The sequence below is a fragment of the Triturus cristatus genome, chromosome 5_2, assembly GCF_964204655.1.
Source record: "Triturus cristatus chromosome 5_2, aTriCri1.1, whole genome shotgun sequence".
Classification (NCBI taxonomy): Eukaryota; Metazoa; Chordata; class Amphibia; order Caudata; family Salamandridae; genus Triturus; species Triturus cristatus.
The window spans coordinates 137,792,225-137,815,466 of NC_140588.1; the positions used below are offsets into that span (position 1 = coordinate 137,792,225).

Here is a 23,242-nt window from a genome sequence, read left to right on the forward strand (position 1 = left end):
CTTGCATTGCAGCCCCCACCAGCATCTAAGGATCTACGTATTGCCTTCAGAACCACCACTGCTCGTCACTTTCCCCGGCTGCGCAGCTCCTCACATCTCTCGGAGACGGCAGCCTTGATGACGACGACGAAACTCTGCATCACAACTGCATCGCTCATCGGAATCGATACATCACCTCAACTGCACATTGCATCCCTGACATCCTGTGCAGCGCAAGCCCCGTGGACGAGATCCTTGATTTAGGTGCAACAGGACCTCGCGTAATGAGGCGTGGCTTGGAAGCCAACAATGGTCTGTGCTGGCCCGACATTTATCCTGCAACATCTGGCAGGCAAGCGGACAGAGAGAGCTTCATGAGTGATATATCTCTTCGGACAACGTGGGGCTATGTCAAGGTAGTTTCAGAGCTCCGAAACTGATACAGCAATTGCCGCAGACTTGAGACTGGCCGCGGACTGCAACGGCCAAAATAGTGGCCCTAGATGGTGGAGCGGCACTGACCTAAGAGGCAAAGGGACGCGGTGCCCTGATATCTGGCTGCAGGTGGTGGAGACCCGGTAACCCCCAGAAGAAACCGGGGATGACAACAATCTTAACTACGACGCAGTATGCCCAGTGTAGAGAGTGGAGGTCACTCGGCAACAGACAGCCGCTGGGACCGCTGCATCACTGCAGAAGCAGCGGTTGCCCAAGCAAACAAGGCAGGACTGTCGAGGCCCTGATGGGATAGCTGCTGCTCCGCGACTGCAGACGGTGTCGGTGGCAGAGTTGAGGCTCCAGCTGAGTTTGTGAGCTACTTACACGAGAACCTGGCAGGCAACAGAGGGAGGGAGTGGATACCCCCTTCTCCCACTTACTGATCTGGGGGCCTGGGCCCAGAGAGTGGTGGACCAGTTTACGAAATCTCCTCTCTGCCTGATGCCAATCCTGGGGTGGCCAGCTCCTTGGACTGTTATGCTCTGCTGTACCCTGACAACCTGCGGAACCTGGGGGAGACTACACAGGTGCCCCTCTGGGTTAGAGTAAGCAGTTGCTGCCCCTGGAGTCCCCTGGTGCCCCGGCGCGGGTGGAGGCTTTCCAACCCGAGGGTGGGTGCCTGTTGGGATGGCTGGAGTCTGCACAGAGCCCGTGGGGGTCCGGGACCTGCACTGAACCCAATGGTTTCTTGGTGGCTGCTCTGTGTGTGGGTAGTCATGGGTGGCCTTCCTCCCTGTGCTTACCACCTCCCCATCGGAATGGGGTCATCTGCAAGGTGCCTCTAATCTGAGGCCTTACCCGGGCCTGCAGAAGACTGAGGTCCTGGGGGGTTGCCCCAGACGGGCGGTGCCATGGCATTGCGGGCCCCCACCTGAATGACTTGTTGATTTGCCCCCACTTCACCTCCCTTAGCCTGCTTTGCACATTTGTCCGGAGCAGTGGGGAGGCCTGGCCGGTTCCAGGAGGTTAAATTCCCCCCCACAGGACGTGTGAGATGTTCTGACATCAGGAGGAACTGGTACCCAGGAGCTGCCTTTGCCTTGCCTCCCTGTCGGGGCCACCCCATCATTAGTCTGAGAGTCTCCTGCATCCATAGACTACTGGTTCATTGCATGTTGCATGGTTGGTTGATGTAGGAGGTGACTGGATACAATAGAATACCAGCAGTCTGAAATCTTTGTGTTTATCCCTGAGGTGACCCCTACGGAAGTGCCTAGATAGCATACACTGGTGACGATTAGGAAGCCTAGAGGAAGGGCGACTGGAACAGCAATGGACCGAGGAGAAGTTGCTCCTGACCACCAGCCAGAAGCCCTGGTGGGAACAGATCTGGTTCAAAAGCAATTGGCCAAGATATTAGAGGCCATCGTGGATACTAAGTCAACCCTCCACCAAGATATTAGTACAGTATCAGTAGGCCTAGGGTTGCTTCATACCGAACACCGCAAACTGGTGGAGAGAGTGGGGACTGCGAAAACTTCCATCACAGATCTCCGGCCTACACAACAGGCACTGGCGCATACAGTTGAGGAGCTCACGGACCGGGTTCGTACCCTAGAACGCAGGGCAGAAGATGCAAAGGTTGCAACCAGAGGAACAATATTCGGGTGGTTGTTCTACCAAAGGGGACAGAGGGCAAGGACATGCTGACCTCCCTTGAAACCAGGCTCCCCACAGTGGTGGCCCCAGAGGATCTCTCTGCTTTCTATACTCTCGAGAGGGCCCACCGGGTCCCTGCCCATCTTCCAGTGCCGGGACGCCCGCCACGCCTAGTGATGGCGAGACTTCTGCATTTTAGAGCCAGGGATCCCCTTCTACAGAAAGCAAGAGCTGAATGCCCTTTTGTGAACGATAACAGCAGGGTATCAATCTTCCCTGATTACACCCCGGAGGTGCAGCGGCAACGAGCCTGGTTCATGGAAGTTAAGAAGGTGCTCTGGGGAAGGGGAGTTCGGTTTTATTTGGGTTTTCTTGTTTATGATTTGGTTATGTCTTGTTGCAGGAGTCGTGCTCCACAGTTTCGGGGGGTCGGATGGCTGGGTGGTGGGTGGGAGGTTGGGATTGAGGTTGTCTTTATTTGAATGATGCCTACACATCACATGCTGAAATGTATGACATGGAATTTCAGGGGGATGGGGACTGCCGCAAAATGGCATAATATACAAAGGTACCTACCGAGGAGAGGGGTGCAGATTATTCTACTACAAGAGACTCATCTTATACACAGCGAAACCGAGAAATTACACAGACACTGGAGAGGGCAGGTCTTTCCGACATCATACTCTACAAACACCTGGGTGGGTGTTAATCTGGGTGCAAGTGGAGGTAGCCTTCGAGCCCATTCACACTTTAATAGATAGAGAGGCAGATACGTATTCCTGAAAAGGAGGCTGTATGGACGAGAGATCACCTTAAGCAGTGTATACGCCCCTAATCAGGAACAGGTTCCCCACCTCCAAGGTCTTTCAGCCCACATAGCGGAAGTAGCAGTCTCAGAGGTGATCATGGGGGGTGACTTCAACTGTGTTGCTAACTTCACAATGGACCGGTCGCATCCCCCACTGCCTGGATCCCAGGCTCACCACACAGCCACAGGATTCAGGGATTGGATGCAACATTGGGAGTTAAAAGCTATCTGGCGAATGCAACACTTTCAAGACAGAGACTACTCATTCTGCTCCTTGATACACCAGTTGCACACAAGGCTAGATAGATTTCTTTACTCCCCTGGCTTGGGACACGCTATCACCCACACTGAATACCTGGGGCACACCTTTTCTAATCACAGTCCCTTACTAATTACATTTCAGCCTGTAGGGAAGCGCCCATTGGTCCCACTGTGACGTCTTAACCCCCAGATGTTTGACGCCCTTGCTTTAAGGAGTCCTTGGGTTCTGCCATAGATGCATATTTTGCAACTAATAAACACACAGCTTCCACGGTGCTGGTGGAGTGGAAAGCATTCAAAGTGGTGACAAAGGGGTTTTGTTTGGGACAATGAGAGCTATACCAGTAAGTAAGAATTAGAAGAAAAACTACACGAGCTGGCCAGGTCGCTGAGTGGCAAGGACTACTGAAGAAAACACAAACACTGTACTATCAAGCTCTTGACAAGCTGAGGTGTTACGATTACAAGGGGATCCTTGCTAAAGCGCATGAGGAGGAGGGGAGACCATAGCTGATTAAGCCAGAAAACGCGAGGCTCCCCGATTACCCATGTGCGGACAGGAACGAACCAATCAGTCCTTGACCCAGACGGTATCAACGACCTGTTTTGTGACTATTACAAATCCCTATATGAGGCTTCCTCCCAGGTCCCACAAGTAGAACAAAGAGCTTTTCTGCCCCAGCTACCACTTGTCACACTAGATCCACAAGTGAAGGCAAGCCTAGGTTGCCCCATCGAGACTCAGGAAATTCAGATGGCAATCAAGAGCATGGCCACAGGTAAGACTCCAGGCCCAAATGGGAAATCATACTGAACAGGGAACATCCTGACCAAGAATGGAACAAAATCCTAGCATACCCCAAAAAGGTTTCGTGCAATACCAGGATGAAATACATGCAGTTCAACTACTCCCATATGACATATATATCGCCTCACAGAATCTGAGTCGCGTATGGGGGAGACATGCGAAGCTACCAGAGTTGGGACCACGTGGATGCTGACTTTATCCACATGACCTAGGACTGTGCCATAGTAAATAGATTTTGGGACAACGTTTTGAGGATAACAGGGGCAGAGGTGGGGCGCACATTCGAATGCATGATTGAGACCTGCATATTGGACTCTTCCCTTGGCCGCCCAAACAGAAAGTGGGCACAGGTTTATAGACCTAGCCTTGGTCCTGACCAAAAGGAGGAAAGCATTAACCTGGAAATCGACAAGGGGACCCAGAGTAGGGGACTGGAAATGAGATGTGACACACTGGGTGGGAAGAAATGCAGGGGATTCGGCGACACCCCATGGCGAACCTCTGGAATGAGGTTTTGGAGTTTTGGGAACACCCTGAGAGATATTAATCCCAACCTGAGAAGTGGGGCAGCTAGAGTCCACAGGAGCCCTGCGCTACCCATGCCATAACGCAGACCCCCTGAACTGAATACTCCCGGGAACAGCTGGCTTCTGATCCAGATGGTGTGTTTATGGTGTGTTGATGTACACACTCGAGGAGCAGTGGACCCCCTCCTACTTCCCGGGCCGCCCCCAGACCTTACCCCCTTTCTCTATCCCTGACGAAAAAACGCACTAACGCACCACACTGCAGTTATTTGGTACACGTTTGCCTCTTTTCACTTCACTCAATTGCACACCATAGAGCACAACCATCCAGCAGCTTCTTTTTCTCATGGCAAACTGCATACGCTAGTGGATAGCTAACTGCACACTGATCCATTAAACGTCCTGGAGCACTACACCCCACCGAGTTTACACAACTAGGCTCGCCCATACGCCAGCACTATCACCTGGACCATTAACGGTCTACTGTGAAACGTATACTGAATAAGATGAAGTAATGCACATGACAGCACTGTTATGAACAACAACACATGTATGGTTATGAACTAATGTATGTGAAGATGATTAACTCAAATGTTTGAAAAAAACAGGACATCGCAGCACAGCCTTACCATATCTCGGAACCGATGCATTGCTTCAACTGCGCAATGCATCTTCGACACGAATTCACGCAGCACTCCGGGACTGCAATGCGCAGCTGAGTCTATGCATCGATTCCGATGACCGGCAAAGCTGTGATGCGGAGCGTTGGAGGATCCATATCAAAGATGCGTTGTGCAGTCAAGCCAATGTATCGGTATGTCAAACTTACAGTATTTTGCTAAGATTTTGTCATGCGGCATGCTAATGTTTTATTTGTTTTGGAGATGCGCTTAATGTTGAGCAGTTGAAGTTGTTATTCGGCTAGTCATAGCCCAAGATCCCGGGATAGCTGAGAAAATATTGTGGTTGTCTGCCTGGTTTTACGGTGTCAGTCCTGAGGTACAGTCAACTGCACAATTTAGATAGGTATCTGTAACTTTGTGTGACAGCAAATCGTGATTGTTAATGGTGGATCCTGTTGCACAATGAAGAAACTGCATTAGTCAGGGGGATTCTCAGTGGTCAAGGTTTCATCCGTGTGTGTGCGGATAAGCCGGAAAGTGTCCCTCAAGACTATTTCTTGTTTGATTGAATACCTTACATTTTAGTGGAGCATTCAAAAAGTTGTTTATTGAATTTGCTTAGTATTTCATTTATTATGCTTAATTAGAGTAATATCGTAAAGGAGGGTGAACCGCTGCAAGGGGTGAGAATAATGTAATGTGGTGCCGTGCAGCTCTTGGTTGTTGTGTCACTAAGAACCGGGCTGCGATAGGACAGAACAATAGTGCTGCATTGAGATTGGATGTTAGTGCCGAAGAAGGAGTTATAGGTAAAAGAAAATTATCTGTTGATTTGGAATAAAAATCTTGTTTGTGATCGTTGAAAATTGCCATTAAAAACAAAATGTTTCAGAGCTCTTGGAGATTTGATCAGGGAAGATGTGAAGGTTTCTTTTAGAAAATGTGAAGAGGAACGGCTAGAAGGCACGGCAGGCCAATATACGGCCATAAATGTGTCCACAAGTCCATTTGGCTGAACTAGTGGCATAAAATCACCAAAAATGAAGGTGCATTGAGGTTTCCTTGCTATGGCACATTTAATTTGAGAATTATGGAAAATTTGAGAAAGGTATTGTACAAGATGAAGCTACCCAAAGACCTGCTCAGTATGAAGCTCTAAATGCTTGGGAATATGTGGTCCATGCTAAGGAAAAATATCAAGGTAAAGTTAGGAGAGCAGTGTACAGCTGTGTAGAGGTGGGAGGCAAGCTGAAATAATTGAGGGATCTAGGCAATACCCTGAACTGACGAGTGAGGAACACCAGAAAAGAAAAAAGAAAAAGGAGGAAAACAAGACAAAAAATACAGAGGGCTCAGGTGAGGGCAGTGATAGTGATTCTAGTGATGGCTTTTTGAATGTGTTAAAGTCAATGCGTCCGGCACCTCATAATGCGGCCCCGTCTGAAAGAATGGGTATTGCCTTTATCGATGGAGACTCTGAGTGAGCCACTGCCCCACTAAATATAAATCAAAAACATATGGGAGAAAATGCGGGGATTCGTGCTCCTGTGAACACTTCTGTTTTTAATGCCCCAGACTTAATAACTGTTCCTGGTGCTATTGGTCCCGCAGTACCATAACATGAACCTGAATTTTCTGGGGCCACAACACATGCCTTGACGGTTCATACTCTGAGCAAATGTGTCAACCACTGTTCCTTTTGTCCCTGGATGGGGAGGGGAACAGCTCCTTTAGCCACAACTGAAGAAACACCACCTGACATTGCCCATGCACCATCAGTGTTGAATAGGACAGAACTCACTGGCATAGGGGACCCTGACACAGCACCACAAAATTCTTGCAGGTCCATTTGGCTATTTCAAGTAATAGCCCCAGAGTAGGGGTGACATCTAGTACCTATGGCACCCAAAATGGTGTTAATTCACAAGTGTTATATGATGTGATCACATTTTTCAACCGGTCCCTTACAGAGTGTGAAGGCCTAGAGCTAGACAGGGAGGCCCTGACTTCAGAGAGGGAGACTGCAGTGGATGCATTTAGATTAAACCTAGAAATGAAAACTAGGTTGATTGATTTGTAAGCATTTCTAAGTTACTGTGGGTGGATTTAAATACTCTCTTGGACACTGTGGCACAGAGTGACTTATGGGCAGAAATCAAAGTGGCTATACAGTAGCCAGAGAATAAGCCTCAAAGAAAGCCAATATCTCATGCTCTGTCTCCCGTGGTGATGAAAAAACATATACAGGTGATTACATTCTTGAAAGGAAAGGTGCCTGCAAAGGACATTGATTGGGTTAAGATTGACAGAACAACTCAAGAGCCTAAATAAACTGTATATGCTTTTTATGAGAGGTTGTTGCAAATGTTCAAGCAGCAAAGTGGGATGGAAAATCCTGAAAGCAAGGCTATGGGGAGTTTTGTGTCACAGTTTGTGACAGGATTGAAGCCTGATATTAGCTTGATGATAATGCAGAGTTTGATTTGTTGGCAACATGAGTCCATAGATGAGATCTTGAGGTATGCTAAATACTGCAGTGATGAACTGGGCATAAAACAGATGAGATTGAGGGAAATGTTCGTGCTGGTCCAGATGAAGGCAGCACTGAGGGGAAGTCAGAATCAATCCTATACAAAAGATGGTGGTGGTGTGCAAGGTGGTGTGTATCAGCAAGGCAGATCTATGATGCAGGGTGTAAATGGTGTTCCGCAAGGTAGTTCCAGTTGACCCGAGTACCTGGCTTGAAGATGCAAAGTTGAAGAAATCTAATCCTTGCCATAATTGTAACAGGTTGGGGCACTGTAAGCAGGAGTGTTACTTCAACCCAAATAGAGAAGTTAATGATAATCAGGTTCATAGCTCAGGATTTGTACAGACTCAGCGTGGTAAGGATGTACAGCCGCAGAATGTGCAAAGGCCGAGGATGTAGGGTCCTAACAAGCCTTAAGCCCCAGTAAGGCAAATCTTTCAAGCCCAAATGTATCAGCAAAATGTGAATGGCTATAGTTTTAATGCAAATCAAGTTCTAAATTTCAACCAAAATTCTTTCAAAAATAAAAATCCAAACCAGCAGTTTCCCATATTTGATTTTTTTAAAGCCTATGGCTCTGACCTGTCACAATGATGGTGCCTGAGGGGGGAAGAAGATTGCGTACTTGGTGCAGTCTTAGAGTTAAACCAAAGTGGGCCATTCGTAGAAGGTGAGGTAAATGGCCACCCCATGTCATTTTTGATCGACACAGGTGCTACCTTTTAGAACAGCGGGAGTTGCAAATCTACCCTTCTCTGGAAAAAGAATCTTAAGTTGTAGGACTTATAATAAACAAATGACAAACCCTGTGATACAAGAAGTTCCTGTTAAAATAGGACCCTTTGAGGTATGCGATTCCTGTCCCATAGCCCTTCTAGGGCATGATTTATTATGCAAATTAAATGGCACCATTTATTGGAGGAGAGCAATCTAGGAAGGGTTTGAAACATTATGGGAAATGGATTTGGGATATCTAACTCACCATGCGGAAATACTCCCTGGGTGTATGTTTACTTAGGACTATCCTACTTTTTGTTTTAGGCCATGTTTACATTTCTTTTGTAAGTGGATATTGTCACTATACTGCATGTTTCTCTTTTATCAGGTGATATTGTGCTTCATCAAAGTATGCTGTTTCTTTTCCATGCCACATCATCAAGTGACAGTGAGCTGTATAACAAAACTCTGAATCTTCCTTTTGCTCAACACCTAATGAAGCCCTTGAAATATATTGAAAAGCTATATGATGTCCTGGCAGAAAACAAAAGGCCAAGAAGCACATTATGTGCATCAAGACAGATGTGTATTTTCAAGGACTTTCCGTACAGTGTAGCTATCTCCTGTGAATTGCTAAAGTGAGAATGAGACTTTCTAATCCATGTTGAAGCATTTTTGACTGAGTTGACTGACCTGTTTTTGTTAGCATCTTGCCATGCGATATCACAGTCTGCCACTGGTCCTACATTTCCTGTACTTAATATTTGCTGGTTCTAAGGCCAACCCTAGTGACCAATTTGTGACCTGCTCCAGTCTTTACCTTAAGCCTTGGCCACATCTATCTTTCCCCTGGACTTGGCAGCACTTATGAGGGCCAAATTGTTAACGAGGGAGGGCCTATACAGTTGAAAGTATGCATGGGCCCAGTGAAAAATCTAACTTTTCAAGTCCTAGATCATAGCCTTAAAGTTCCATCAGTAATTTTTCGGGACACACTAAATCCTACAAAACTCATATGTACCCTTAGCATTGTTTCTCTAGCCGCCAAGCTCTGTTGAATGTGTGTGACAATGATTTGAAGCTTTGTGCTTAGGACAGAAACAAATTCTGAAATTGAAAAACTGTTTACCACAAAATAAACTAAACTAAATTTACTCACATGAACAGATAATACTATTCATATGTGTTGGTTCAGTCAACACACACAATGCAGATATCTGGTAAATTTGAGTAGGTATAATTGTGCATAGGTGTCCCCAGGTACTTGTGTATTCCAAACTAAGGCCAAGGATCCATTCTCACGGTTTAATTTTTTATGCAGTTTAAATGCCTGCATCTCTAACCGGCATTCAAGTTATGTGGCTTTCAGAGTGAAAGATGAGATCTGACAGATCTTGTATTATTGCACTTCTTTATTTGTGAGCAACCTGCAAAAATGCAAAGCCTATCACAGTCATTTATTCTCAAAGACTAATACTTGGCTTACTTGGCCAAATGAGAGCATTTGTATCTTTTCGTATTGGTGGAATAGATAGCGGTAGTATAAGTGCTGGCATTTGAGGTAGTATCTGCTTTGTGCATGCTATAACACATACCACCTTGGTTTGCATGTGGATGTGTGATTAGGAAGAAACTGGTGCTACCTGACCTGTAATCAGGTCCTATAAGATACTAGTGCTAAAATGGGCACAGATTGCATCTGCGCTCGTTTAGCACCAGCGCATGGGTCTAAAGCAGGGTTCTCCAACCTTTTCTGTAATAAGAGCTACTTATTCTCAATAAAAATCATCCCAAGCTACTAATAATATTAGTGTTGTAATAGTGACAGAATCAGGCAAGATTACATTGGTGGCCACTCCATGTAAAACTACCAGCAGTGATCACCTCTGTGAGTCAGGGAGGGTTACCAGTTGTAATGTCAAAGAGGCTGTGTCAGTTTGGCATGCCTCTACCTGGGTACTGCATAACAGCCACAGCTGCAATGCCCCTGGCGCCAAGATGATATGACTATTAAGCCTCCCCAATGCCACAAGATTAATCACTCAAATATTAGCTTTCAATATATTTTGAAGATTCAACCATTTTTCTCCAAACATCAGCATATGAGTTCTAAAAATACGCACATTTTTGTCTCATATACACACTTTTCAATTTTGGCCTACATATGTTAATTTAACCAAACAAAAACCTATGATTTAGTAGTCTGGCCTGTACACCAGAGAGCTACTTACAGGTAGTTGGTGAGCTAGTTATTCTTTGTAAAAGCCTGTTCTAAAGGATCTATTTAGCATCTTAAACTGAAATGCACTTATCTTGTACGGGAAAGCCTATGCCGGGCCCATGTATTATTTCATTACTAAGCTGGCAGTGCAGCTATAGCAGCCTTGAGCTATGCTATGGTGTAAGGCAGTTCTCTTATACCTCAAATATCCCATTCCCATTTTCGAACTTTTTTTCTAAAATACTAGGTGATATGTTGCATCTAAAAAAACACTAACTTGTGTGAAATTAAATAATCTTATTTTTGATCAGACTTAAAGCCTACCTAACGATGCACTTTGGACAGGATACTTTGCGTGGCACTACATGACAGAACATGGCTATTTCAGGGAAGAATGCACATAACCCAATGAATGGGAGACAGTTCCTATAATAATCTGAAGCGGAGGAACACAGAACTGCTACTTCAAAATCACCCAGCTTGTGTACTGGTAACCACACAAATACATATACATGGTCTCATAAGATCACTTCAAAACAACAGGTTAGAGGCATTAAACTGTGGTCCCTCTAGGCCCTGATAAACACAGCTTTATGTAAGCTCTGTGGTGTAATAGAGCAATATCACATACCATCAGAGGTATCAGTCTGTGGAGTGTAGCTCCCCGACAAGTTGAAGGTTCCATTGTCTGTCAACGATAGTTCTGAGACTTCTGTGTCGGTCACGGACAGCTCTCTTAAAAGATTTGAAGAGCTGACCTGAGCAGAAAAAAAACAATGCAAACAATTTATTTTGTAAGAAAAGTCATTGCTCACACTCACCAACCATGGAAAATCAGCGACACTCAATTACACTAAACAATTCACACTTTCTGTGTTTTGCTCTTGCTTCTTCTCTCTGAGAAGGATCATGATGGGTTTCTTTAACCCACCCAATGTCGTGAAGTACAGGCTTTTACTGATATCATGCAAGACCGCACTACATACAGCCTAGATGATACGGACATCGAGACAACGCAGTGAAAAAAAGGGAAGTCTGCAAAGCAATGGTAAATGCCAAGATAAGGTACTGTAGGGACAATGGCTGCGAGGAAGAAGGGAGAACATTCACAGACAAAATCAGTGGGCCAAGAGAGGAACCGTGAGGGAAGCTACAATGAATGAAGAGAGAAGAGACATGCCCGTTTACAGGGTAGGATGTATTAGAAAGACAGCATGCAAATAAGTGAAGGTTAAAAGCTCAACTAGAATCATGCTAGTGATGCTTTCCTGTTATATGTGGAAGTTAAGTGAGTAGAAAACAGTTAACTCTTTGTGGAATGCCCAGCACTAAACCAGATTGTGAAAAACACTAAAGATGATTTGTTTATAAGAGAGAAAAGGTGACAATGAACAATTATTGCAAGCAATTTGAAAGTAAAGTCAGAAACAGTAGCAGATGTTGGAGATACACTGATCTAGTCAGGGTTTCTTGGGAATTAATAAGGAAGAACATCAAGAAAATAGTTATTGCAAGGGTGGAGCATCAAAACAGTCATGCGCACTTTGCATGTTCCCCACCAGGATGCATTACACAGCCTGGTGGGGAACATGCCCAGGCCCCCAACGCCATCGGAGCACCAATCCACGGCGCTCAGGCCAATCACAACGCTGCATTGCAGCATTTTGATTGGCTTAGAGGAGCCAATCATAACGCTGTATTACAGCATTGTGATTGGCTATGGGGAGCCTGGGTGCTTCCTGGTTCCGGAGAAGCGGAGGAGTGACGCGGCTGGCGGACAAGGCAAGTGATTTTTTATAGTATTTTGTTCCCCCTGCCTCTCCACCCTCATTCCCTGCCAGCCGCTACTGAACCCAGTACAGAACAAAAGTTAAATACATCAATGGGTGCAAGGAGGAAAGAGAGGTATGAGGAAGTGAGGGAGGATAATGTGGTGGGGTAGGAGATACAGATGAAGAACAACGTCGCAGGTGGCCGGCTGGCCCGCGAGTTAAGAGGAGGTTATGCCTTTCACTGCCCATCAAATTGGAGATCTCCACCAGGCAGGCTTGGATTTCCACATCTTTAGTGGCTCAAGTGAGAGTATTCAACTTTGGCAAGTAGGCGAAATGGTTGTTTTGCCTGCCCAGCAAAGGTTTGTTTTTTTAAAGAAGCAAAATCTTAAAGCAGAAGTTTATTTCTTGAAAACAAAAGCAAGGGTTATGATACGCAGGAAGTTTTCTCTTTGCGCATCCGGGTCACAGTTTGATTTCACTCCCAAGGACCTAACTAGGGCAGGTGACGGTTGTTGAGCCCAGTGGCAGACGGGTAATTATACCACATTTTTACCCTGGCAGAAGCAGCTGATGCTTTGCTGGCATAAACCTGAAGCTTCTCAAACCTTTAAATGAGCATGAACCCATCCAAATTACAGGCACACTTTCAGAGGTGTTGGTATCTTAATTTGAGATTCTTTTGGGGGGGGGGGGGCTGAATCCACAGGCTCACAGCAGCGAAGCAGCCATAGGCAAAACGCCGGAAAAAGGAAATTTCTTGAGGTACTGAATCCACACCAAATTTATTAAGGTGTAGGACCAGGGTACAACCTTTTCACACCAAAAAACAATTAAGGAACTTAACTGAGGGATCAAACTATATTTTTGTTGAGCTATTAGTCATCAATGTAGAAAAGGAAGAAAGCCCAGTAGAAAAGTAATATGAAAGAGCAGGGATCTAGCAACACAGAGCAAAAGAGCCCTAGGAGGACTGGTCCCTGATATGCAGATGTAACGTGAGAGATTATTAAGAGGAAAAAATTGGTTAATACGAATTGTTATTTAAGCAGAAAAGCTGCTTTAGTTTGTGCCTGTGGGACAAAAAATAAGCTTGTCTAAACTCTTGACGTGCTTCCTGCATGGTCTGCTTTAAGCAAGGTTAGCCACACTGTCACATGTTGTTACAAGGATTTACTTTTGTCTAATAGCACTTAGCCTTGTGAAGGAAGAATTCATCCAAGTTTGGCAAAGAGCCACAATTGTGGCAGTTTGATGAACGTTTTGAATATATCCACAGTACAGGTAGTCTAGTGTGAATGTGATAGCAAAAGGAAGGGCATTCGCAGCACTATTCACTTAAAAGTGGAAGCCAGTGGGTAGATTATGATACCCGAGGGAATAAGAATGGGAAGTAGGTAAAACATTAGGAGTGAGAAATCAAACATGAATGAAGAAAGCTCAAAAAGAAGTTTGAATTATTTAAGAAAATGGTTACCTGGTGTGAGGTAAAAAGTGAAGATGGGTGACACAGACACAGAGTAAGGCAAAGCAGCATTGGACCATGCATGCCAGTTAATGTGAAAGGAGAGTCCAATCCTAACCTGCAATAATGAAAGAAAAGGAGGGAAATGGGGTGGAGGTCAAAGATGAGTGTAAAAATGCTATGCTTGATTACTGAGTGTGTGGCTATCAAGATAACAGGCCAATCTTAGCTAGAAAGGATTCAGAAGGGCAATGCAAATGTAGATTGTGATTCTTTGGAAATCTTGGACCACAACAAGAAGAAATTTAAAAAAGGTGACGGCTAGCGTTATAAAACGGGAAGGCTGGGGCTATTCACAATGTATGATAAAAGATAACTATAGCACTACAAGAGTCAGGTGATCTGATGATACAGCAAGCGTAGTCTCAAAAATTCATTAAAACAAGAGGTGAGTATTTTATTGAGAAGGCTGCCTTGATGAGGCAGAGTGTGGTAAATCTATAGTATACAAAGAACTATGAGGGCAACCGTCGTCACTCGTTGGGTAATTGAGGAACCCGGATCACTAAGAATATGGCAGTAGGTTTTAAGAGTAGCACTGGGAAAAATCAGTCTCCAAATTAAGTGTGAAGAATCCGGTAGGGTTTAAGGATAGCAGGTATTCCACTGTAGGTAGGTGATATATGGTGACAGGTGAGGAGAATGTTATTAAATGTATGCAAAAGAAAAACATACAAATTGGAAAGGAAAAGGCATTATCAGGAGTTAGCACAGACTGCAGAAAAATAGATTTAAGTGTTTGCAGATCACAGCTTTATCCTTCTTCACAGGATACAGTGTACCTGTGCTGCAGAGGGTTTCAGTGGGCAGTGTCAGCTGGCACAGCCCAGGTAGGCATGTAAGAGAAAGCCTTCAATGCTAGAGACAGACAACCTGTGAGACCTGACTGGAAGGTATGTGGCCAGCAGGAGCAGCAGCTGTCGATGCAGTCCATACCTAGTAGTGGCATGATATTCAAAAATTAATCCTCAATACTGTATGCAGTATGATGGAATACTGATACTTAAATAGAACTACTTTACATTAAACTGATCACATGACAAGCCTGTAGGGCCTAGTCACAAAGGTAAATTTGCATGTGTAGATTTACTCATGTGTAAACTAGTAGTAACTTTACACTTTTTGCTATTCACCATTTCAGAGTGTAAATTTACTACTAGGTGGAGGTATTCATGTCTCCTTCCGATCAAAACAGGGGGTGAAGTCTGCTTGAAAGGATTTACAAGTGTGAAGTTACTATTAGTAACTTTACACATGTATGTGGAGGTCACCAATACCGGGGTGGAGCTCTCCCTCTGGTGAAGAATAGGAAAAACTACTTATAAACATGATTACACATTTTTTAAGGTAAAATAAATATGTAAATTAGCTTAAAATAATTATCGAAACCTTAGACCGTAAAAAAATGTTACATCAGATTAACTGATCAAATTAACTGTTTGATTATTAATTACATAGATAAAATAAATTCATTTATATTTATCATTACTTAAAACAATTAAAATATTCCTATCATTTTTATATGTAATGATTATGAAATAAATTTTATTAAAATCAATTTGTTTAGGAAATTTATTTTTAAAACAAATTTTAAGTTTGTTATACTCAATACAAAGTTAACATTATTTAATTTAATTTAAGAAAATCATTTTAAATTGAATATAACTTTTAACAATTAAAAAAGTATAAGCTTACTACAGAGTTCCGTTTGTGAATAGGCCCTATTGTTCTGCCTTACAGCACCATGGACTAAGTTTACATTTAAAAAATGGCAACTGAATATAACGCTTAATGTCTGAAAAAAACAAAATCCTTAACAGCGGAGACTGGCAAAAATAAACAAACTGACAATTGTTGATTACTTTAACGGTGAACCTAATGCACGTGTTGAGGTATCCAAATGGTAACTCTATGAGACATTTTAACTGGAAAATTATGCACTCCTGAACACCCCAAAGCCCTTCATTTTTTAAGCTAAGGTTTCATGAGAGTGGTGTCACATCCAACTACGTAACAATGCTCTATGCCCTTTGTCTTATAACATATTTTTGAGGACTGCAGAGGAAGCAGGCATCTCCCACTAGATCATTGCTACATAACACCTACGATGCCCTCCCCATGCTGACTAAATCACTGGAGTGTTCATGGATATATGTGAAGTTAAGCCAGAAAGAAATGCTAGCCCTTGGCATGACTGACTCTTTCAACCAGTTGGTGTTTTGTGTGGCTTCTTCCAAGCAAGCCCTCAATCAGTTTGCAGCATATCACGGATTTGAACGTGCTTCAAAATATTTTTTGGTTTGCCCATGAAAAAAAGAGTATGGCTCTTTTACTCTGGAGCAGTAAAGCAAGCATAAAGTGCACTGAACACCTTCCAATCGTTTTTCTTAAATTTTAGTAGTGGCCCACTTCAGACAGAGTATATCACAAGTTAATAATGTGCAGTATGCATTTATATGGTTCTTCCTTGAAAAACTAATTTAAAGAGATTTAGGGATAGCGGTGTTGTCAATAGGCGCTACAACACAAAAACAAAAATGAGATGAATTTCACAAGTTAAGACTCTTTCTTGACCTTATCTTCGACCCCAATGAACTCTCTTAAATTAAACTTTCACCTTTTGACAAAAAATGCCCCGAATGTAACATGCTGTAAGGGTGAATTTTAAAAGATGTTAATCCCCCCACTAAAGTTAGTAATGGTGGAACATGACATTTCCTGTGGCTTGAGGTGTCAACCTTAACTATCGAGGCACAATTTTGCCTCTATAATTAAAGATGAAAAATGGCGGAAGGAGCCTGACAACATGAAAGCTTAATTTATGACAGTTACTTGTCTAAAAACCCTTTATATTGTATATTAGTCATTTATGAGTATGCTCAGAGGTCTCACTCATGATCTGTAAGTGTCAAGAGACGGTCTTCTAGGCAACACATAGTGTGTCTTCCAGGTGTGGAAAAAGGGGCTATTATCCTGAGGCAGAACGTCCATTGTCAGAATTAAACAGGGGGTCTAGCAGTGCTCCAGAAAATAATTCAGCAGCAGGGAGAGAAAAAACTGGACACCAGAAAATGCCTCCTTCCCAACAGGCCAATCAGCAGGCAAAGAGAAAGGGGAGGGAATACAGGAACAGAAGAGGACGGAGGTACACGAAGTCCAGTGAGCAAGCAATGAAGCAGAACCAAATGTGACCCAACTAAACTAACGATGAACGTTCGTTTTATAACAAATAAGCAGGAAGTGACATCAATTACAAAGGTTCGGCCAAGTTGGTTAAGGAAGCCTAAGCATTTGTATAAAACAATAAATCTTTAGGATATCAAAATAGCTTATTTAAAATGCAGACTTATTTCTTTTTTGAATAACGTAGTCTGACGGTGTATCTCTGTTTAGGATGGCGCCCATTGAGGACGCCACTGCGTCCTTCCGAGACGCGGGAGCACCAGCCGAGGCCAATGCGGCAGGGCCGAGCGGCGAAGGTAAGGAATTGTCCGTACAGTATGCTTTGTGCATGATGGTAGCATGTACCCTGCAAACGTTGTTGAGTTATACATTGCTTAATTGCTAATTGATGATCTGGGTGTAAGTCTACCAGACAACTGAACCTGCTTTAACACAAATTATAGCCTTATATTGATTTTCTCAGTGAGTTTTGTAGTGAGCAACTCACACATTATGCTCCCTTGAGATTACTCTGCTACTATGCACATACTGGCCAACATTCAATAAACCAAAAACAAGGTAGGATTTTTCAAGTTATAGAACACTCATTATCATAATGATGAAGTTACCAGAAATGGATCCACGATCCTTTGACACAAGGATAACATTCACATTACATATTGTGGGACATGGATCAGAAGAAAGGTCCATGCACCTTCTGGCCAGATACCATATTTTTATGTTACTTCCCAGATCTTCTCGCCTTATTACTTTCTATTCATCGACATCACTTCTCCAGTCTTCTGTATATGCTTCTCTTCCACATAGGCTACTCTTCCACGGCTCTCTTCTCTTTGTCTCTCCCTTGCTCTTCTTCCTCTTCTCCCCCCTGCTCTTCCTCCAGTCCTGTCAATCCTCCACTCTGCTCTCGGCGATGGGGTTCTCTCACTTCCTCTCAATTCCCTTTTTATTTCCACCTGACTCTCCCTCTCTCCCTTCTATCCTTCTCCCCTCCTTTCATAATGTATTTCTCTCTTTCCTTTGGTGCTTCTTTCTCCATCACTCAGCCCCCTCCTTTTTTAATTCTCTCTCTCTTGTCTCTTTCACTCTCCTGTTTCCCTCCTCTACATTCCCACGCTCTCTCTAACATTTTCCTTATTTTTATATCTCATCCTTACTCCCAATTACATCCCCTCTCCTCGTACATATCACTCTCTCTTGTTCGCTCTCTGTTTATCTCTTTCTTTGCCACCTAGGTCTTTCAGTATTCTTTCCTTCATACCCCCACTTTCTCCTAAAACCTCCACTTTCTTCTCTCTTCCTTCCCTTTCTACAGGCCACCAGACATGTTTTTAGTGTGAGGGATAGGAGGATGTTGGAGGAGGTGATATCTCACTATGGCTTCCATCCTTTGGTTTCCCAATATTCTCCATGCCCTCACACCTTTTCCATCTCTTTGTATTGTCTCTCTTCTACTCTCCTTTTCCACATAATTTTCCCTCCTTCTCCAGAGACCATTCAGGCATGCCCTCTTATCCTAAGAAGTCTCTTACTCACCTCATCTCTCTGGGGCTCTCTAACTTAGTTACTCGTGCCACTTTCCTTCCTCTGCAGTTTAGCTAGCCATTCCTTGTTAAGTAGTAACTCAGTGTCACACCCTATATTTGATTATGAAGCTGCAGCTCACAACAGCTGCCTCTCACCAACCTTGCTTACCACTTCTACACAGAGCAGCATGTAGCATCCTCATTGCTTGGTATAGTTCCATGTTTTAATAATCAAAATAAGTATACTAAGAAAATGCCATCGGTTTTTAGAAATTTGTGATGTTGCTCCACAGAGCTCACATCAGCAGTCCTACACTCAACAAGCTCATTGACTAAGAGGAAAGCGAGCAGCTGACTAAGACAGGCCCAAATGGATAATAGTTGCTAAGTCAACTCAGTCATGTTTACAGCTTACAAGTGCTCACAGCAGAGCATGTGTGGGCAGGCTTACAGAAGACAATGGAATTCCTATTGCTGGTCAGTGTCAACCCTTGTAAAAGCAGTAGGAAGGAGATGTGAAAACAGTAGAAAGTAAGAACTGCTAAGAAGTGGTAGCATGGTAGTCAACGCAGGTTCAACGCTAATGACACATTTTATTTAGCTGTGCATCTGAGCTCGCTCTAACATGGGCAGAGTTAGATATTTTTAACAGTTTTTTATGTTTTTGAAGAGTTTTAATATGTATTTAGTTTTTTAAGTATGTTTTGCTTGTATTCTTGCAACAAAATGTAATACACATTTATTGAGCAGTTCTGTAGATCTTTGGGGGCATGCTAATCTCAGCAAAATGCACTACCACCCCAGGCAATATGGCCTGCATATCTCACCCCATATTGTGAACAATCTTTTTTGTTTTTGTTTGTTTAAATACTCTTCATTGAGGGAAACATGAACGATACATGGTATAAACTCAGAAAACCTCCTTGACAGGAAATAAGATATAACCATAACAAAGAATCCATGATCCTTAGAAGAACAAAATGAAGGACACAGGCTTGTGGAGCGGATGGTGGATGAGATCCGGCCAGTATGGTGCCTCCTCACAGCGAGGGAAGGGACAAGATCCGGTAAAACCTTGGGAGGACCCACCAGATGCAAGAAATACCAGGAGATAGGAGTGGTCTGTTGTGGGAGGAGGGAGATGCGGGGGTCGAGTAGACTGGGGAGGGATGGGGAAGGAGAAGTATATTACTTGTCCCTGGGAGTGACCACAAAGAGGAAGACGGGGGTTACGGGGCAAAAGTTGGCAAGGGATATTGTCTCCTCTTCTTGAGTGTAGCCGCAAAGGGAAGTAGGCGGGCCTGGAGACGGTAAACTGAGACAGAAGCAATCGCAGTGGAGCTAAGCTCAAGCGCATGTGTGAGGGTGGGGAGAGGCGGAGGGCCAGCCAGAGCGTAGAGGATAGTCCAGGTGAACCCACCTTGCCGCCCAGAGGAAGGATATAGGGAAAACAAGGGGAAGAGGGTGGGAGCAAACAGGAAAAAGTGGCAAATGTAAAGGATAGGGGAGGATCGGGCAAGACAATAATGTGGGGAAAGGATATGGTGGCTTTATGAGTCCAACAGTAACCAAATCACAGCAAACCTAAAGGGGGAGTGGTTGTTAGGAGGGGCCAAACAGGGAGGGGAAGTGTGGTCAGTGACCTTAAAGAAAGGGCACCCAAATGTCCAGGAATCGATCATAATGGTCGGATGGTCTGACAATAATCAACTCATAAGCAGCCATCTGGAACAACTGAGAAAGCCAGTCCTCTAGGGCAGGGCAGGTAGGCGTCCTCCACATGTAGCAGGATACAGATCTTGGCGGTGGTCAGGGTAGCGGCCAGCCACCTAGAATTCTGGTTCATGATGACAAGGCATTGGGCAAAGTCATGTAGCAGGACAGTCTGAGCTTTCAGTTTCCTGACGAGCGGCACCATCTGCCTGATGGTGTTGGTGACAAAGGACCAATGGGCCACCTGAGCAGGGCATTCCCAAAGGAGGTGAAATATGTACCCTGCCACAAAGTTACATCTTCAGCATGTGGCTGACAGGAGAAAAGAAGAACTCCGGAGGCAGTGCAGCGACCAATGCAAATGGTGCAAAACCTTAAAGTAGCAGAACTTAAGGCGAGCTTCTCTGAGGTATTGATCAGGGTATACAAGTAGGTCACCCTGGTCAGTGTCCGAGTACTGACGTTGCAGTCATGCCAACAACCACTACTGAAATGACCGGGACAGTGGTGTGGAGTAAAGGTGATCCACTAGAATTTGGTATAGCCCTGAAATATTTCCCTTGTAGGTGCCCCATTTCCGCAAGAAATCCATCCAGGGTAAAGAGGACAAGTCTAAAGGAGGAGGCCCAGGACCTGGCAAAGGTAGCGCTGAAGGCTTTGATAATTCCATAAATGCCCTTTTGGAGACCATATTGTCAGGAACTGACATATCGCGCCTACCGTGTCCGCTAGAGCGCTGAACCACGCTTCCCAGAAGAACCTTCTGGGAGGGGCTAAGGACATATAATCACGTACCGCGCAGGGAGCGTCGTACGTGATTCTGACCTGTCGGCTGCAGAGCGTCCGCTCTGGATCCTCTCCTTGTGTTTTCCCGGGGGATTTGGCGTTCTCAAGCTGAGACGCGAAGACCAACTACCCTTCGTTCTTGGGATCCGTCCGAGCCTTCTTCCGCGTTCCGCTCAGCTGCCTTTCATTCACTGGTTTCCGCTAGCGGCTGCTGCGGAATCCTTCTCCTCCCACGTATGCCGTGGACTCCGTCCGAGTCAGCCTCGGCAACCCGCCCCGCTGAGATGAATCGCCGGGGGGGGGGGCCTGTGAGCAGCGGATCCCTTTGGAGCTGTTTGGTCCCTGGAACTGTTGGAGTCTCAGGAGGGCCGGTAAACCTCCTGACATCCGGTGTGGAGATCAGGAGAGAAAGGGAGGGAGCCTTTTGTTTTGAGATTCGGTGGACTTCCTTTCGCCCAGAATAACAAACTGTAGGCCAGAACGGCTGGTTATGTCTTGGGATCATATACTTTGAGACTTGAGTATTCAGGAACGTTACGGACACAGTACAGTGCGGTGTTGTGGCCCGGTGACTAACCCGTCTTCTGCATACCGTGCGCCTTTGGTGTGGGGACACCACATTATTTTCTCTATTACTGGAGTTGGCCTTATTTCCATTGATTTATAGGGTTTGTGATGGGGGGTATCGCAGCTTCCCTATGGTGAGAGACGCATCTTGCTGTAGTAAGACTAAGAGAGGAAGGGCTCATCGCAAGAGAAGAGTTACACTGGGTACGGGAGCTGATTAGCGAGAATTGTATGAGTGTAGACAGGATTCCGCATAGTGTTAACCTTTTGCTTGTTTCTTTTCAGGTATCCCTTCCCCTGCTGTTCCTACCCTACCCTTTCCCTCGCTTGATTGCCTCTATGCTCTGTGTGTGTTTGTCCAGTCAGAGTGTGGGGAAGTCAGGAGGTGGACCCCTCTAAGCATTACCCTGATCCTGAGGAGCTCGGACATTTGTGACAGAATCACGTACTCACGAACTCGTCTCCTCCCGGTCAGGGGTATACTTCGAGATGGCTACGTTAGATGACGTGTTACAGGCCTTGGTTCAAGTCCAACAGGAAGTAGCCGCTTCCCGAGCGGAAAACGCTGCACTTAAGGAGAGGATGGATAGACAGGCTAGGAACCCTTTTGATGTTTCTACAGGTAGTCCCCAGATACAGGTGACGGTTCCGCCACCGATACCCTTGGCTAGTCCAGAAAGGTATGCAGGCGACCCACATAGAATACAGTCCTTTCTCACACAGATCACCCTACATTTCTCATGCAGACCCGCCTCTTTTCCCACAAACCTATCAAGAGTAGCGTTTGCCATATCGTATCTCACTGGGGACGCTGCCAACTGGGCGGTTCCGTTGGTCAGAAACGATGACCCTCTACTCACGGATTGGGTTGCGTTCAGGAGAGAATTTGAGATGGTGTTTGATCGGAGAGCCACCACGCTTAGCGCTGATCGGGAATTGCTGGAGCTGCGCCAAGGCAGGAAAGACTTAATAACCTATATGACCACCTTTAACAGGTTGGTGGTAGAGACCGCTTGGCCAGAAGAAAAAAGAATGGCCCTATATTATCAAGGGTTAAGGGACGAGATAAAAGACGTGCTGGTACAAATAGACCCCCCGCCCAACACATGTACCGACTTAATTAATCTCACCCTACGGTTGGACCATAGGCTAGCTGAGAGGGGAGGAGATCGCAAAGGAAGGGAGAGAACCCCAGGGGGAATGGAGCATGAAAACCGTCCCTCTCAACCCCCGAAAGAAACAGGTCCAGAACTCATGGACGTCGGAGCGGTTAGGGCCCCTCTGTCCAAGGCAAAAAGAGAAAATCGGCGTGTTCAGGGTCTCTGCATGTACTGCAGGAAGAAGGGGCACTACGTGCGGGATTGTACCTTGAAACCCAAGAAAAGAGGCATTTTCTACTCCGAGAAACAAGTAGCAACCACGGTAGTGGAGCCAGAAGATCGTAGAAACAGGGAGGAGGTAGCAGAGTACGAGTGGAGATTACCGTCGTTGGCGATCTCCGGGGTACAAGGGGCTGCATCCCACATAGTACTGTCAATGATCCTTAAGACAGGACAGCGGCAACACCAGGTATGGACGATGATCGATTCTGGAGCTACT

At 45.0% G+C, this 23,242-nt stretch overlaps 1 protein-coding gene across 1 annotated transcript in view; it reads right to left on the reverse strand.

Annotated features, from left to right (window-relative positions):
- RETREG1 (reticulophagy regulator 1) overlaps positions 1–23,242 on the reverse strand; it is a 576,354-nt gene that overhangs the window by 29,618 nt on the left and 523,494 nt on the right. Inside the window, exon 8 of the mRNA XM_085606905.1 lies at positions 11,203–11,329. Coding sequence (XP_085463031.1) covers positions 11,203–11,329 — 127 coding nt within the window. The remainder of the gene's footprint in view (positions 1–11,202; positions 11,330–23,242) is intronic.